General features: G+C 46.9%; 1 protein-coding gene across 6 annotated transcripts in view; it reads right to left on the bottom strand.

The window, feature by feature from the left end:
- Nucleotides 1–18,464, bottom strand: part of MID2 (midline 2) — a 343,120-nt gene that overhangs the window by 267,525 nt on the left and 57,131 nt on the right. For 5 of the 6 annotated variants that reach the window (XM_073360610.1, XM_073360616.1, XM_073360615.1 and 2 more), the window contains one exon: nucleotides 11,264–11,979. In XM_073360610.1, coding sequence (XP_073216711.1) covers nucleotides 11,264–11,923 — 660 coding nt within the window. In that variant the 5' untranslated portion in view covers nucleotides 11,924–11,979. Of the gene's footprint in view, nucleotides 1–11,263; nucleotides 11,980–13,605; nucleotides 13,731–18,464 lie in introns of all 6 variants that reach the window. The other variant, XM_073360614.1, reaches the window with a different exon arrangement.

Here is an 18,464-nt window from a genome sequence, read left to right as displayed (position 1 = left end):
ATTATGCCTCCTGCCCTGGACAGCACAGAGATGGAGCTGCCTTCGAAAAGGCCCAGCCCATGGCATTAAAAAGAATACAGGTACAGGACAATCTCCTGATGGTGCAGATGCATGAGCAGTGTGAAAACTCCTCTGTATCAAGCAAATCAGCACAGCTGTCAGACAGGCAACACTTCCATTGTGTATTGTATTAAATACCAGGTGGCAGGTTCAGAAATTCCAGGCTGTGATACGAACTTTTCCATTTTCACAAAGGAAGAACTATTCAGCCTCAAAAGGAAGCCTCCGAAACAGGAGCACAGCTGTTTATATGGTCTAAAAAAAGAACAGCCACACAGCTGCTTATTGGGACAGCAGCTTAAGTTTGAACTTCTTCAGTCTCTGCTGAAAAGTCAGAGGAGGTTCCTGAGTCAAGTTTATAAAAGTTCAGGAAAAGTGCTCACACTTAGTGCTACTGATTTCTTCCTCCCCCCCTGTAGACCAGTGCTTCTCAAAGTGGCGGTCCGCGGACTGGTACCAGTCCACGAGCCATCGGCTGCTGGTCTGCGCACACATTGGAAAAAAAAATTGCCGGTCCCCCCATCAGAGAGCTTGAGAAGCACTGCTGTCGATAACCTAGTGGAGCTAGTGATGCATGTCCTGACAAGGGACACAACATCTCCAAAAGGATCAAAGACAGTTCTAAAAACCCTAGCTGAGCAGCATCTGGTTGGGAAAGGTCAGCACAGCTTCTCTAAAGGAGAATCTGACCTCTCCAACATACCAGAATTCTGAGGGAGTCAACAAACTAATGGATAAAGGAGAACAGGTAGCAGAACGTAACTGAATGTTCAAAAAGCCGTTGATAACGTTCTCCGTGAGAGACTGTTAAAGAAACTAAGTAGGCATGACAAGAGTGACAATGTGCTGCCATGGACTGGAAATGCGTTAAGAGTAGAGCTGGTCAAAAAATTGGGAGGTTTTCTGCAGAAATTTTGGAATTTTTGGGTGAAATTCAAATGCCAAAAAATGTGGTCAAAATGTCACCTCTTTTGATTTCGAAATGCTGCCATGGTGCCTCATGCTTTCATTTTTCCATAGGCTTGACTCTCTGGCGCATCATGAGGGATAAAGTAAGATTATAGTCTCACCTTCTGAAGAGAGGAAATGGTGCATCATGGGAGTCCCTGGCCATGGTGCATCACTGGAGTCGTAATCCAGCTGGTGAGCCTGACCTGTAGAAGAGAATAGGGATTCGAGGCACCAAACTACAACTCCCATGAGGCACCAGGGCAATATTTGGAAATAAAAATCTCTCGTTTTTTTACGCAAAATATTTTGGTTTCAGGCATTCAATTTCTCAGCAAAATAACTGAAGTTTTCTAGGGAAAGCAGACACTTTTCTAAAAAAAAATAGTTTTGTCAAACCCAGTTGTCTGTCAAAAACAGTTTGATGTGAAATTTTTGATCAGCCCTAGTTAAGAGAGAGAAAACAGATATTAAGTGAAATGGGTCAGTGTTTAGTATGCAAGGGTATTAAAGATATCCATGCTAAGATGGCAGGTTTCAGAGTAGCAGCCGTGTTAGTCTGTATCTGCAAAAAGAAAAGGAGGACTTGTGGCACCTTAGAGACTAACCAATTTATTTGAGCATAAGCTTTCATGAGCTACAGCTCACTTCATCGGATGCATCATTGGATGCTAAGATGGGTTCAATTTAACATATTTATTGGTGATCTGGAAAAAGGGATGAGAAAGGAGGTGACAATTTCCAGGTGATGTAAAATTGTGTCATCAGAGAAAGGACTGTGAGGAACTTCAGAAAGGCCTAATGAAGCTAAATGACTGGAAAATACAGCAGCAACTTACATTAATAGAAGGCAAGTGCAAGGCAATGCATAACAGAAGGAACAATCTCTGCTCCTATACTCATATTCATCAATATGTTTTAAATGAACTGCAACCACACAAGAGAAAGACCTGGGCATCATTGGGGACAGCTCAATGAAAACACTGGCCCCACCCACCTCACCATGAATACTATGTTCAGATCTAGTCACCCCATCATTGAAAGGATGACACAGAAATAGAAATGAACCACAGAAAAGCAAAGAAAGTTATTAGGTGCATGAAAAGACTTGATATGGGCAGTGATTAAGAAGACTATGACTTTTTTTCAGTAGAAGACGAAATAGAAGTTCCTTGACAGAGGCATGTAAAACAATTAGAAGCACAGGGCATGCCTATTAATACGAGACAAAGGGGACATACTAATGAAATCAAAAGACAACACGTTTAAAACGGGAGGGGGGGAATATTTTCACACAATGCATAATTAATTTGCTGAACTCAATGCCATCAGATATTACTAAGGCAAAGAACGTAATGTGATGCAGAAGAGGACTGTGCATTCCTGTGAATAGTAAAAATATTCAGCTATATGAGCTCAGCGAGGCATTCAGATGGATGTCAACTCTCATGGTTCAGAGAATAAGCCAACCACTAACTGCCTGGGATTAGGAATACATTTCTATCAAGCCCAGGTCATCCCAGAATTGTCCAGTACAGCATTACTTGCACCTTTTCTGAAGCAGCTGGTACTGGTCCCCATCAGAGACAGAATACTGGGTTGTATGGGCCACTGGTTTGATCTGCTGTGGGAATTCCTACCTTCCTCATAAGATGCAGGAGGGAAAAAAAGTACATTGAATATTGATCAAAGGGAATAGAACAGGGGAAGCCAACCTGAGCTTGAGAAGGAGCCAGAATTTACCAATGTGCATTGCCAAAGAGCCTGCAGTAACACATCAGCAGACCCCCATCAGCTCCCCCTGCCCCGCTCCCAGGACCTCCCGTCCACCGCTGATCAGCACCTCCCCCTCCCTCCCCACACCTCCTGATCAGCTGTTTCGTGGCATGCAGGAGGAAGGAGGGAGGGCAGGGCAGGCTCAGGGGAGGGGGCGGAAAGGGGTGGAGTGGGGGCGGGGCCTGCAGCCGAGCCAGGGGTTAAGCAGTGAGCACCCCCCAGCACATTGGAAAGTTGGCGCCTGTAGCTCTAGCCCTGGAGTCAGTGTCTATACAAGGAACAACATATTGGCCACCCCTGGAGTAAAAGGAAGAGCAAGCAGGAAAGAAATCCTTCTGTACTTTGCTTTGGATGCCCTCTCTAACTAAGCACCTTATCAAGGACTCTAAGTCAAGGAAGAGGAAAGCAGCATCTCCCACAAGAATACCAGTAGCTGCACATGTACAAGCAGAATGGACAGAGGAGAGGAGACCCCAGCCTTCTATCTTCCTACCTAGACAACCCACCTGCAAAGTTATACTCCTTGTGTATAAATTACAGCGGTCAGGATTTTGTTTTAATTACTATTTTTCTGCCAAAAAAAATGTGATGGAAAAAGGAAATGTTTCCCTTTTTGTGAATTTTTTTCTACAAAATATTTCAGGTTTTTCATCAAAAAAATTAAAAATCAAAACTTTTTTTTTGTATTTTGGCAACCAAAACATTTTGGCTAGGTAGGCAAGCATTTTAGTTTTACTGAAAATTTTGGCCTAAGAAAGTTTGTCCAAAAAGTAAAATTTTTTATTTTCTGTGAAAAAAAATTGAAATATTTAATCAAAAATGGCCATTTCCTGCTGAAATTTCAGGTTTGACTAACATGCTTTTTTTTGTTGAAAAAAATTCCAAACAAAACATTTCAAACAGTTCCAGTTTAAATCCATATTAAAGGAAGTGTCACATTCATCTGAGTTTCTAACGATTTGAAAATGAAACAATCAAAAGCTAGGAAATGCCAAAAGAAAGGTTTGCATAGCAACACCAACTCTGTCATGCTGGACAGCCAAGAGATTTCCTGGAAAACCCCGTAACGTAGGTGCAATTGGCTGAGTTACCGCCCTTACTACCAGACCCTTCTTTCTCCCACACTTCAGAATGTGTCAATTTGTAACAATGCAACTAAACAGACAGTTTACATGAAGACAAAACAGACGATGGAAAGTTATAGAAAAATAACTGGGAGGATTGAAAACATTGACTTCTCTTCTGACATCACCACGTTCTTATAGTGCCACAACGTGCACCGCTCATAGACTCAAAAGGCCAGAAGTGACCATTCTGATCCTCTAGTTTGACCTCCTACAGATTGCAGGCCTCAGAACCTCACCCTCCTACTCCTGTCATAGGCCCATAACCTCTGGCTGAGTTACTAACGTCCTCAAATCTTGATTTAAAAAGACTTCAAAATTACAGAGAATCCACCATTTACTCTAGTTCAAACCAGCAAGTGACCTGTGCCACATGCTACAGAGGGAGGCGAAAAACCGCCAAGGTCTCTGCCAATCTGACCCAGGGGAAAATTCCTTCCCGACCCCAAATATGGCAATCAGTTTGACCCCGAGCATATGGGCAAGACCCACCAACCAGACACCTGGGAAAAAATTCTCTGTAGTAACTCAGAGCGCTCCTCCCTCTAAAGCCCCATCTTCAGCCATTGAAGATATGGGCCATGTGCCATTGTAAGCAATCCCATCATACCATCCCCTTCATAAAAGCTTATCAAACTCAATCTTGAAGCCAGTTAGGGTTTTTTTGCCCCCATTACTCCCTTGGGACACTATTCCAGAACATCACTCCTTTAATGGTCAGAAACCATCGTCTAATTTCAAGCCTAAACTTACTGATGGCCAATTTATATCCATTTGTTCTAGTGCCGTTGAGCATTAAATAACTCCTCTCCCTCCCTGGTGTTTATCCCTCTAATGTATTTATGCAGAGCAATCATATCTCCCCTTAGTTTTTGTTTGGTTCGGCTAAATAAGTCAAGCTCCTTAAGTCTCCTCTTGTAAGGTAGGTTCTCCATTTCTCTGATCATCCTCGTAGCCCATCTCTGCACCTGTTCCAGTTTGAATTCATCTTTCTTAAACATGGCAGAGCAGAACTGCACACAGTATTCCGGATGAGGTCTCATCAGTGCTTGTATAATGGTACTGACACTTCCCTGTCTCTACTGGAAATACCTTGCCAGATGCACGCTAGGATTGGATTAGCCTTTTTCACAGCCACATCACGTTGGCAGCTCAGTCATCATGTGATCAAGCAATACACCCAGATCTTTCTCCTCTGTCGCTTCCAACTGATACATCCCCAGTTTATAGCAAAAATTCTTATTGTTAGTCCCTAAATCCCATGCACTTCGCACTATTAAATTTCATCCAATTTCTATTACTCCCATTTTCAAGGTCGTCCAGATCTTCTTCTGTGATAGTCTGGTGCTCCTCCGTATTGGCAATACCTCCCAACTTTGTGTCATCCACAAATTTTATTAGCACACTCCCACTTTTTGTGTCAGGGTCATTAATAAAAATGGTAAATAAGATTAGACCTGAGACTGATCCTTGAGGATCTCTACAAGTAACCTCCCTACAGCCTGACAGTTCACCTTTCAGCATGACCTGTTGTAGTCGCCTCTTTAAACCTGTTGTAGTCGCCTCTTACTCACCTTTCCAGTCTCATATTAATCCCCATTTAACTAATAATTTCCCATATGAAATTGTATCAATTGCTTTACTGAGATCCAGGCAGATTAGATCTACTGCATTTCCTTTGTCTACAAAATAGATTATCTTCTCAGAGGAAGAGATCAGGTTTCTGGCACGATCTACCTTTTGTAAAACCATGTTGTTGTGTATGTCCCCCGCCCGCCCCCCCATTACTGTTTACCTCTATGTCCTTAATCACGCTCTCTTTCAAAATTTGTTCTAAGACTTTGCTAAGAATTGAGGTCAAGCTAGCAGACCTGCAGTTTCCCAGATTGCTTTTCCCACTTTCTTAAATATAGATACTATATTAGCAATTTTCCAGTCATAGGATATGACCCACAAGTTTTTGGATTCATTAAAAATCCTTGCTATTGGGCTTGCAATTTCATGTGCCAATTCCTTTAATATTCTTGGATGGAGATTATCCAGGACCCCTGATTAAACTGTTTGGGTTTGGCTTCCACTTTGGATGTGGTAATTTCTACTTCCATATCCTTGTTCTCATTAGCCATCCTGCCATTGCCCGCCACCTCCTCATTGCCCTTATTAAAAACCAAGGCAAAGTATTTGTTTAGATGTTGGGCCATGCCTAGATTATCTTTAAGCTCCATTCCATTCCATCCTCAGTGTTTAGCAGTCCCACTTCTTTCTTTGTCTTCTTTATCTGGCAAAAGTACCTTTTACTATTGGTTTTAATTTCCTTTGCAAAGTCTAACTCTGCTTTGGTTTTGACAGTCCTCACTTTTTCTCTACACTTTCTGACCTCCAAGAGGTAGCTTTCCTTGCTGATCCATCCCATATTCCATTCCTTACTTTCTCTTAATCACCTGTTGTGGTGCTTGTTCACTAGTTTAGTCTGCCATCCTTCCCTATGAAATTTTCCCCCTTGCCTGGGATGCAAGCTTCAGATAATTTCTGCAATTTTGACAAAGTAATTCCAGGCCTCCTTCACATTCAGATCCTTGAGTTCTTCAGTGCAGTCCGCTTCTCTAACTAATTCCCTTCATTTTTTAAAGTTTGCCCTTTTGAAATCAAGGACGCTAGTTGCAGACCTATTGTTGTTTATCCTTCCATTTAGTTTAAACTGAATTAGCTCATGATCACTCAAACCAAAGCTGTCCTCACAATCTGTTCTTCTAGGAGGTTCTCACTACTCACCAATACTAAATCTAAAATGGCATCACGTTTTGTTGATTTAGGGATTATTTGATGAAGAAATACATTGGCTATCACATCCAGGAATGTTTGGGCCCTATCATTATTAGTAGCACTTGCTCTCCAACCTATATTAGGAAAATTAAAGTCTCTCATAATCACACAATTCCCAGTAGTATTTACTTCATTAAAAATATTAAAAAGGTCTCTATCCATAGCCATATACTGATCCTGGGGGTAAGTAGCATACCCCAAGTACTATTCCAGGGGAGCCTCTGCTACCTTTCTTCCACAAAGTGATTGTGACCCAAACAGAATGCTGCACTGAAACACCAACACAGACAACATCTGCAGAACTAGGAAACTACAGTACTGGAGAGCACAAGCATCGACTTCTGTTTTACCCAGTGGGTGCTCCACCCCTGCTCCACCCTGAGGCCCTGCCCCCACTCCGCCACTTCTCCTGAGGCCCCGCACTCGTTCTGCCTCTTCCCGCCCCAGCTCCGCTCTCGCTGCTCTCCACCCAACCCTGAGCACCTTCCAACAGCCACTAAGCCGCTGATCAGCTGCCCCGCCGAACAGCTCTGGCTGGTGGGTGCTGAGCATCCCTTATTTTTTTTCAGTGAGTGCTTGAGCCCTAGAGCACCCACAGAGTCAGTGCCTATGTTGCAGAGGTCACCACTAAACATCACTATTTATCACAGTGGTATCTGAGACACTTTAATAAGAAACCTAGGCAGATCACCAATGTGGGGTAGCCATTGACAAATGCTGACTGTTTCAATGGCTACCATTCCATTTATTTCTGTTATCCGATAGTCCTTAGATCGTATTTTCGTACTATAAATGTGAAAAAATAGTCAATTTAAACAATTTGTGGTTAGTGTTTGTTTCTGTGGATGCAAATTAGTCTGGAGAATAGCCCTCAGTTAGGACAAGACTTCTGGAAAGTTTCATTGTCCAATCATCAGTCCTTTTATTTAGAAATCTAACCTGTGCATGAAAAGGTGCCTGGTGGTTTGCTAGAGAGGGAAAAGTATTTCTTCCCCCCCTCACATAACAAAAGCAGGTGAATTGATTTTGCTCAAATGTTTAAAAAAAGAAATCACCTTCAGGCTGAGAATAAGCATGGAAGATTTCAACTGGAAAGAGAAGTGATGAAAAAAAGTTATGAGCACGTGAAAAAGGGTTCTAATGGAAACCTGATTAGCTATAGTCTTACTAGCATAATTGGTAATGTAACCGGCTATACAGATTTTTAATTTTATTGGAAAAGAAAATTAATTAAAACTATTTTGCAGATTCACATGGAATGCATCAGGGGAGGGGGGAGAGAGTTCTAATTTTATATGTTGTATGTAGGTCAAATATCAGCCATCCGGGTTCACTTCAGATTCAGTGGAGCCACTAGGGCTGCTTAAAAATCAGGCTTCACAGTACTCCTCAGGGGCCGTGGGAAGTATTCCAGGAAGTTTGATCTCTCCCACTTGGAGAGCACAGAGCAGTAATTCAGTTCAGATCAAACACATGCTATATACTTGTGTTGGGGGGATGATCGCCCATTTCTGCTGCTTCATTGTGGGGGATATTCCGGCTTGAGAACACAGGCTACCGCAGAGGGATGATTCCCTAGCCACAGAGAACAAGGCGGCAACACACCTAAGGCTACTTCCAGGCCTTCTCTGCAGGGACTGGGAGGAGGTGGGGGAGGGAGGGAAAGGAAGGCAGATGAAAATGATAAATAGTCCTTATATGGTAGAGACAGGTGAGATAGGAGGAAGGATGGTGCAGTGGACAGGTCACAGGAGACGCAATTCCTAGCTCAACCATAGCCTTGTGCAAGTCACTTAATCTCCCCTGCTGCTTGGTTCTGCACTTATACAATGGGGTAACAGCACTTCGTGCCTCAGGGGAGCTGTGGCGCTGAAAGCCCCAAATGATTGTGAGGTGCCCAGATAGCCCGGGATGGATGGCTAGATACAGAGCTTTGGCCACCAGGGCCAGGAGAGGGGAGACTGACTGGTGCCATCTGCCCATTGCGCTTCAGTGGTGCTGGGGAGGCTGTCCCTGTGCAGATTGCTGGTGCTGATGGAGGAGGCTGTCCCCAGCACAGATCCTGCAATAGCATCAGCTAGCAGGAGACTGACAGAGGAATGGGGACAGATGCTGTCAGGATTGCGTTGACGGAGCCTATGAGCAGCATTCAGTCGGTACCTGTCAGAAGTAGGAGCTGGGGAAAGGGAAGTTTCCAGGGCACATCACAGCTAGCATGACAGAACATGCCATGCCTGGGAGCATCAGGCCCCAGGACAGTTAACCACAGAAACGGACCCATATGAACTGCATCATACAAGGCTGGTTACCTCAGCCAGTGAGACCAGGACTCCTCAGCCGCACTGACATCGACTTCAGTTTCTGCAGTGAGGATGTCTACCCCTCCCATTGAACCTCCAGCCCACTGCCTGGCTAGATCAGGGTAGGGCTCCCCAGGGGCAGACGGAGCCTCCAGATTCAATGGGTTCACTATACTGTAGCTACAGGCAGCACCAATCACCTGCAGCAGCACCCTCCACCCCAGCACTGATCCAGACCCAGTGTGGTGGGGAGGGCCCAGTGCTGGCCAGAGAGAGAGGCACAGGCTGTCGAGCAGGGAGACGCAGCCATGCTGCCAGATAGGTTACTGCCCTCAGCACTCAGTCAGCTATTCGCCGAGCAGTGTGTGTGTTCTGACCAAGTGCCATTGAGTAACCTTCATTTTCCAGGCCTTATCTCGTGGAACAAGAGCCAGCCATGGAGTCAACCCAACAGAGCTTTGGACAAGCCAACCTGGGGAGGGCTGGCAGTAATACCCCCAATGGTGCTAGACAGACCAGCCATCCTCAGAGACAAAGAAAGGAAACAGAAGACTTTTGTCCTTACGGGATAAATAAAGGCTGCTAAATTTCTCCAGTGCAGAGAGACTAAGGAGCCTGGGCATGTGTAACCAGGAATTGAATGGAGGGGGAATGGGAGGGTGGCGTGAGGGAAAACAGAGAGACAAGGCTCCCATTGGTTAATAAACCAACAGCTTTAATCCAGGGCCTGGCCAACGTGGCGAGAAACCATGGAGCCCAATGACAAACTGCCTGGGGCCTGAGGGCCAAATCTAACCTTCATAGTCATTACCACAATTAAATGCACGCAGCCATATTCACACCTGGACCAGGATCTGCTGTTTGTGGCAGAGTGCCCCCAGATGATCTGCTTAGTCCAGCTCACCCTGCAGTCCCAGATGGCAGGCACTGGTCCCATCCAGCCCTGGGGACAAAGCTGGGATTCTAGCTTCAAATACAGAAGGACAGGAAGGATGGGAGGACATTTTCTCATGTGCAATGTGTGCAGACACAATTCCCATTCAGGGGGATTACACTGCATGCCTGCATCAGGGAGGGAACAGATGCACTCCAAATCACTTCTATTGCAGGGAGTGAATCCAGGGGAGAGTATACCTCTAATTTCAATGACACTTCACCACTGATCACACACACCCCACCTCCAGTAATCCTTCATTGTGGAAATTACAGCCAGCCAATAGACACAGCAAGGGTCTGCCTGCAGGACCCATTGCTGGGACAGGGAGAGCAGCAGCTTGGAAGATCCACAACCTGGGAAACCTGCAGGGACGTGCATGGAAGATTTTTCAGTAGGAGAATCTGCACAGTAAATACTAAGCAAATCCCTGAGATTCCTGGATCTGCTAGCCACAGCCAGCACCAGATCTCATAAGTCCCTGCACACAGTGCCCAGCCCCAGTACTGGCTTCTCCATTACCCTGAAGCTCCCCCTCCCCACCCCTGCCCATTACTCCAAACCAGCCCTGCACCCTCTCTGTTGCTGACGTTCTTGGTGCTGCTGCCACCACTGCATTCTCTACTACACACAGAGACTCCCTCTAATTTGGGGCACAGGGAGGCTTGCTCTGTACTTTGTGGGCTCTGTGGTTTTGTTAGCACGCCTGAGGACTGAACTCGTGACATGTAGATCAGCAGAAAATGAACGACTTTCCTGCAATCATACAAGCAGGATCTCTCTCTCGCTCTCTCTCTCTCACATGTGGTTCGCTTAACCCTCTAGATGCCAATGGTCTGCAGATCTCACCTCTAAAGGATCTTTCAACTTTCATTAGCCTATGGACCTTCTAGAGCCTGGAGGGTTAATTAGGTGTAAATAAGAGACTGACTAGGACATCTGGAACGGATTTAGCTTTGAAAATACTCCACCAGAAAACCACAGTCCCTACAAGGAAGGCTATCCAACTCCCAGCAAGCAGCAGCCTTCCTCGTGGCACTAGGGCTCTGCCACCCAGCCAGGTGGCCAAAGAGCAGCAGTTCACGGTGTTCCACCGTTTGACTCATGACACTTCACCATAGAGCTGAGGCCCACTGAAACTGCAGCTCCCAGCATGCAATGCTTCGTCATGCTCCCAGCTGGCACCTGCTCCATTTCCTGCACAGTTTGGCCACCCCTGGTTTCGGGCGAGTGCAGCAAGCCACAAAGGACCCTCCCCAGCTCACACCTCTTGTTTCAGGAAAGCCAGTGATTCTTACCTTGAGCTTCTCAAATCGATCACTCAGCGACGCCACCTGGTGGTCTCGGTGGCGTCCCACCAGTTTGCATAAGGCACAGATCAGCTGGTCGTCTGCAACACAGTACATGTTCACTTTCTCGTTCTCGTGCTCCAAGCAAGTGAGTCCTCGGAAGTGTGTGTCTGGCACAGGCTCCACCAGGCGGTGGCTGGTGAATGGCTTCTTGTTGGGGTGCGTGGCCCGGAGGCAGCGGTCACAGTAGGACACCTCGCAGGTTATGCAGGTCTTCACCGCATCCCGCGGTGGGTCCTGCTCACAGAACTGACACGCTATCCTTTCGCTGGACATGGCAGGACTCTTGCGGTATGTTCTCTCTCGGCGGCTCTCGCTAGGGGAGTTGGGGCCACTCAGAGAAGCCTTTTGGAAGCGATCTATAATGTTCTGCAGGGTCACATTCCGCTTGAGGCCCTCTAGGCCGCGGTGGTTAAGGGAGATGACATACCTGCAGGTGGGGCACTGGAATGCTGTGATGGGCTCTATCGACTCGCTGGAGGAGCAGCTGGACACCAGGATGCGATGGGCACAACTGAAGCACAGGCTGTGAGCACACGGCAGCAACAGAGGGTCTTCGAATAACTCCAAGCAGATTGGGCAGGTCAATTCCGACTCCAGTGTTTCCATCTTTAGTTAAAACAATCCTGCTTCAGCATCAAAAACCAAGGAAGCTGGTCAGATACCTACAAGAGAGAACAGGAGAAATGGGCAGTGTGAGAGCAAGCTACTCAATGCAAAAGACATCAGGAACTACATTAGCACCAGCAAAAGGAAAGATAGCAGTGACTCCTTTGTACCAGAAACTAAGACCAGACATTTTCTTGGGGGAAGGAGGGAGGGATGACAGAGAAAAATCAGACATGCAGCCAGTGTGGATCTTAAATGCACTGCATTCACATGAGCATGGCCGGGGATGGTCCAAAACCTTCCATCACATCCTCAAGATCATATTCATACAAAGCTGAGACATTGACTCACAGTTTTCAGAAATATTTTCAGACAGGAAATTGGGGGGGGGGGGGAAGAGGAGGGGAATCAACTCTGCTACAAGGCTTTCCCTCTCGCCTGGGAAGGAAGCATGGGACATAAATGCAAAAAGCTAAGGCAAGGAAAACTGCAGTTTCACACTGCAGAAGACAAAAAACAGGGGGGATCATGCCTGTCTTGTGCTCATGAGAATTCTGGCGTACATCAAGGAGGAAAAACTAGTAGCAACAATAAAACCCTAAACGTTTTCTCTACTGATTAGAAAGCACCTACTTCTCTTCGGGGAAGGATCCCAGGGAAAGCACGGGAAGGGAAAGACTGGAGTCTTGGAACCTCTGACCAAGCAAAACAGTCAAGGACTCCAATGTATTGTTCTTTTGCTGTGTTTGAACCAGCTCCTCAGTCTTTGGGGTGGGGGTGGGGAAGGGAGGAGAGTGAGATGATAGTCTCTAAACTTCCATCGCTCTATTTTCGCCAAAGCACTTCAAGGAAGAATGCAGGGGATCCTAAATCATCTCCAGCTGGAAGAAAACAGGGCTATATTTTTACACAGCCTCCTCTGAGGAAGGTTAGAAATGGGCTCTGTTCAGATGCCCTGCTTTAAACTGCATCACAAAATGCATTTCTGAGCACAGAACAATAAATGGCTCTGATTTCACAGTGCGTGAACTCAAATTGCTCCCTGCTGCCCTGGGTAAAACTGGCTGCTCCATTTCATTCCTGGCAAACCAAGTAGCAGCTCACCCATCCCCCCAGCCCCAACCCCAACTTTCTCCCGCCCCTCGGCCCAGGTCAGCTGCCTTCAACAAAAGTGCTTAAAAAGAGGCAATTAGTGGAGTTTAGATGGCAGCTGCTCCTCAGATGGCTGAAAAAAGCATAAGTGATGCTCTGACACGCACCAACACTTTCTACGTTATTAACAGGCGTGGCAGAAGTTTGTGGGCTTTGATCATTTTGACAGATAATATTGATGTTTATTTTCAATCCATTTTTTAGGTTTTTTCACAGTTGTCTAACATTATGGGAAGGGGTCACACACCAGGGGAGCAAGACAATAATGATACAGTGGCAACAGACATTGCAAGTCAGAGAGTTAAAGCTCTATAACCATTAAAACAAAAATTAGCATGATCACATGTCAAAATATACAACTGAAACATCCCTAAATGCTCAAAAGTTCTCAAGTGGCATTTCTCTTACTTTTTGATTATTACTGCTGGACATACTTTTTCCTCGGTTTCTGTGTGTGCCGTGAAACTGATGTGTACCAACATTCACCATTACAAATCTAATCCTTCCAAGTGTAATTATTAAACACCTACTGGATGAGCAATGGCCATCTGCGGTGGAGGTTGTTTGGTAAAACCACTTCCAGACCTCACATCAGCTTCTTTTCCAGGTGAAAATTTTCACTTCCAAAACACCCTAGAATAATGGACTGCAGGCACTAAGGAGAGGAAAAAACAGGTTCACCCAAGTGCTCCCGTCACCTGGTATGATGCAGAGTGGCAAAGGCTAATCAGCAAGCAGGGGCACTGCAGTAGGCTGCAGGAAAGTCTGGTTGTGTATATGTGACACGTGCTCCCACTAGTTCTGTTCTGCGTTAAAGAGGAGCGCACTGTACTGCTGGCAAACCAATAAATAATTGGTCATTTTCACTGCTCCCCTGCCGGGAGCCGGGAGCTGAAACTGTTTGAAGGGTACATTCACAGAGCATGGTCTCGATAAAAATTCATATGCCACTCTTCTAGGTCGACTCTGGTGGGAACCACCTAACACAAGGGAGACAGAGCAATTACTGATCCAGGAAACAGTGGGGCTGGTACAGGCCCTGCAATGCACAATGCTCGGAGCTGGCTATCAAAGAGAATAGCTGGAAGGAGCTGGTTATGTGCCAAGCACTCGTGGCACCGCCATGTCTCAAAGGGACAGGCAGGATGGGCATTTGGCTGACCTGGGGGGTTTCTTACCCCTGGTGTGTGCATGGCAGGTGTGGGGGACACTTGCCCAGGGCAAGACACACAGACTCCTGTTCCTCCCCTTCTCCCAGGAGGGCAAAGGGAAACTGCCTATGGGTAACTTAGTGCTGGCTGAGCCTGTGGGAGGGAGCAGTCTTCGTTTGCTGGGGAGGCTCCTTCTTAGCCCCATGGCCTCCCCCTGCCTTCCTGTGCCTTCGCCCTGCCCCTCAGCCCAGCAGGGGGACTCTCCACTGAGGAATGGGGCAGCTGTTTCCCACCCTCCCACAAGGTGGCTCCTCCAGCCCCCACCAAGTCTGGACCACTCTGAAAGAGCAGCCACCCGTGTTCCACGGGCAGGCCCAGCCTCTTCTGACCAGGGGTGTGGCGGCTAGGCATGCCTGCGAATAGCCACTCAGAGGGGGGTTCTCAGCAGAAACTCCACCAGTAAAGGGAGGGGTCAGTTATCCAGCCTGCCCTTTGCCTTCAAAATTAGGGGCAAACCAGTCAACAACCCAGCCCCAGTCATTCCAGATTGGCACCAGCTGGTCCCTTGGTCCGTCAAACCCCTGACACACTTGCAAACAGCCTCCCATGCACTACTCGAGGTGCCACATTTCTAGTGGCGGGAGGCTGTTTGTTTACTCCTGTGTCTGCAGCAGCAGCACTGTCAGTGATAAACGCACAGCCATCGGAATGGAGGAAGCTCATTAATTTCTGCTAGAGAGCGGCAGGGGCTTTCACACACAGCTTTTTAATATTAAACCTAAATCATCACATTCGATTACTCTTATTACATCTTAGCAACAAAGTAACTTTAAAATCTATTTAGACTCAAGAGAACACAGTCCTTAGCATTGACATAGCAGAGTGCTTGACGGGCAATGACTCGGTCATCCTTACAAGTTCCTGAGAGGTAGGTAAGGAGGAGTTATTTCAGAGATGGAGAAACTGAGGCATAGAGGAATTAGAGACTTGTCCAGACAGCAAATTGGTGACAAATGGGATTAGAACTCACCTTCCTGGATCCCAGCCCCATGGTCAATCCACTAGACCACAGCACCTTTCATTGCCCCAACGAAACCCTACAATGTGGTCTAAGTAAAATCTGCTCCTCAACATAACATCCCTGACTCTGAAAGAATTAATAGACTAAATCAGTTGTTTTCAACCTTTTTTCATTTGCACACCCCTAAAAATTTTCAAATGAAGGTGCAGACCCCTTTGGAAATCTTAAACATAGTCTGTGGACCCGCAGGGGTCCATGGACCACAGGTTGAAAACCACTGGACTAAGTCATTCCTATGGGAAGATCCTGGTAGCAAAGCCTCAGATTACATTGTGAGTAGTGGGGCACTTTGCCATCAGAGGCAGTGATCCCATGTACATGATTGCATCCATCACTGGAGCGACAAACTTCTCTCTCTCAGTGGCAATTCTGCTCCTGAGGGAAGTCCTGTGTACCAAAAAGGTCCCCAGTCTGAATAATTACTCCCTGCCCCAGGGAGCAACTGTTTGGTAGGAGTGCAAGCTCTCTTAACGTTTATGACCAGCCTCGGATGGAAAGAACCCACCCACCAATCCAAAGCATCAGCACTTCCCTCAACTGAGGGACCTTGGATCCAGCTAAAAGGACCTGCCCTTCCTCCAGCATTGCACCACTGCAGCTCCCTCAGCCACAGCCATGCACTAGCCTCCAGGTGAGCTGATGCCATCTCCCTAAAGACATTGGTGGAAACAATCATACTCCGCTTTGCAGCTTTGTCGTTCCTTCACATGTCGGACTGACTAGCATGTGCTGACCACGCGCAGACCAACCTGCCTGAATTCCTTCAGAGCAGATGCTCCAAACGATACCTACCCTTGGAATAAAACATTGCACCAGACTTCTTTTGTTGTAGTTCCTACAGGCCTGGGGCCAGGCTGGTCTCTCCCTGGTGTAAGTCCGGAGTAATTCTAATGAAATCCATGGGACCGCAACAGAGAGGGCATGCTGGGAGTGCAGCGCCTGCTGTCTGCGGCTAGCAATGGCTACACGCCCTATTGTCAGGCACTCTCAAAGCACTAACTCCCCTACGTTATCTGGGAAGGAAAGAGTGCCTTCCCCTGATGCCACAATCACCGGGGTGTGTGTGTGTGTGTGTGTGACCAGATGTCCGGATTTTATAGGGACAGTCCCAATTTTGGGGTCTTTTTCTTATATAGACTCCTATTACCCTGTCCCTATTTTTCACACTTGCTGTCTGGGCACCCTGGCGGGGCGGGGTGGGGGCGGTAACTCTGGAGATAAAGGAGTCTGTTCTAATTACCATCCCCAGACCTAGACATTGACATGAAAACAGGTGGGGCAGACTCCGCTCTGGCAGCTGGAGAAGAGGGTTTGGTAGCTGGGAGGCACTTTGGAGGTGTCTCACTGGAGGGGGAGTGGTCCGGAAGGTTTGAGAGCTGGGATGGTGCTTGAGGCTTCAGCACAGTGGTGCTCAGGGCAGAGAGGGTTTGACAGGCAGGGGAAAGAGCAGGGGCACTTTGGGAATGTCACAGGTTAATCCTAGGGACAGAAGACCCTTGTACCACATTGACCGGGCCAGTTCCTCCTCCTGCTGCGTCAGGGTCCCACCGTGGGTTTCTGTCTCCAACTCCTACAAGAGCAATTCCCTAAAACAGCTCCAAAGCCCAGAGCAATCGCTAAGATCACAGGGACATGACAAAAAGAAAAGGAGGACTTGTGGCACCTTAGAGACTAACCAATTTATTTGAGCATGAGCTTTCGTGAGCTACAGCTCACTTCATCGGACATGACAGGCTCCTACGCAACCTGCAGGCACCACCAGCAGCCGCTCCCTGTCCATAAGTGGACTGACAGCAGCATGGCTTGGGGACCCAGCTTCCCAGCCCAGCTTCAGACATCTTCAAACATTCAATAATGCAGGCAGCTTGTTGGAACCTGCCTGAGCCAGTCCCCACGTATCATACGATCTATTCCGAACTGCCTGGAATAACACTTGCAAGTGCCTCGAGCAGACTTTCATCTCTGCCCACACCAGCTCACAGAGCTGATAAAATTAAGTAATTGAAAATGTAATGTACCTTACTGCTGCAGTAACCTTTCCGAGGCCTGCCAAAAGTACCCAAGTCTCAGAGTATGGAAAAGCAGCTGTGTCCAAAAACATTTGGAGAAAGGAAACCATTCCCAGCACTAGCTTTTCCCTTTGCCCTAGTGCCAGTTCTCAAACCACAACGCCTGTCTGAGTCATGGCAGAGTGAGGGGAGCAGCCAAGAAGCTTTACCATGTGCCCCAATACTTTCATCTCCTGAGCGGACTCCGCTGTACTCCTTTGTGACATCCAGGCCTGTGCTGATGGTAGGGATTGGGTTAAATATCTGTTTCACCACCATACTGGCTATTCCTCACTGTTGTTGCTCCTGCTAGCAACTACACTGCATTTCCTTCTGTTTGTTCAGAGAGTTGTGACCTTCTGAAGTTTATTACAAACCACCCTTGACTCAGCATGTGTCACTTGCTGAGGTGGGAGGCTCCAATTAGGTTAGCCCACCGGCTTTATTTTTAAGAAGCCAGTGCTTATAAACAGAATTCAGCAGTCCATACAGAGAGCAGTGTTTACTATCACAAGTAATCTCATTCAGATCAGTGGCAATACAAGAGTTGCAGAAATGAGCCCTAACTAAGTACATTCTCCTCTGACCTGGGGCGAAGGAAGAGGGATTGCAGGCCAAAATGGGTTTGTCTGCCTTTCTAAAAACGTTAGCAAAGGATATGCAAGCAAGAATTATAAAAGGAAAGGTTTCTGCAACTTTCTTTATGGAGTCACTGGTGCAGCTGGTTAGTAAGAATAACACCTGCTGCAGCTACAATGGCTAGGATATTCCCAAGAGAATTGCGTCCTTCTGCTTTACAGCGTCAGTTCCCAAACTACAAGTCGCGATCCTAAGTGGGGACAATCCCAGGTGTGTGGAGGACACCATTTTGTAAAATCACAAGTGTGATCTTGCACATAGGGTCCATGCAAGGTCATGCTGTATGAAGGATGCCATTCTGTCCAGGTCATGAGAAACAATGCATCTGAGATTCAGGTCACGCAGCGGAAAAGTTTGGGAACCACTGCTTTTTGTCACAATTACTCACCATCTGAGTTAGTCCCCCACAACAGCTTTGCACAGGTAGATGCACTGTAGAGATTTTACACCTTCCTTCAAGCACTAGGAGA

Source organism: Lepidochelys kempii, chromosome 9, assembly GCF_965140265.1.
Source record: "Lepidochelys kempii isolate rLepKem1 chromosome 9, rLepKem1.hap2, whole genome shotgun sequence".
Classification (NCBI taxonomy): Eukaryota; Metazoa; Chordata; order Testudines; family Cheloniidae; genus Lepidochelys; species Lepidochelys kempii.
Note: the sequence above shows the minus strand (reverse complement) of the source record. Positions and strands in the feature narration are given on the sequence as shown.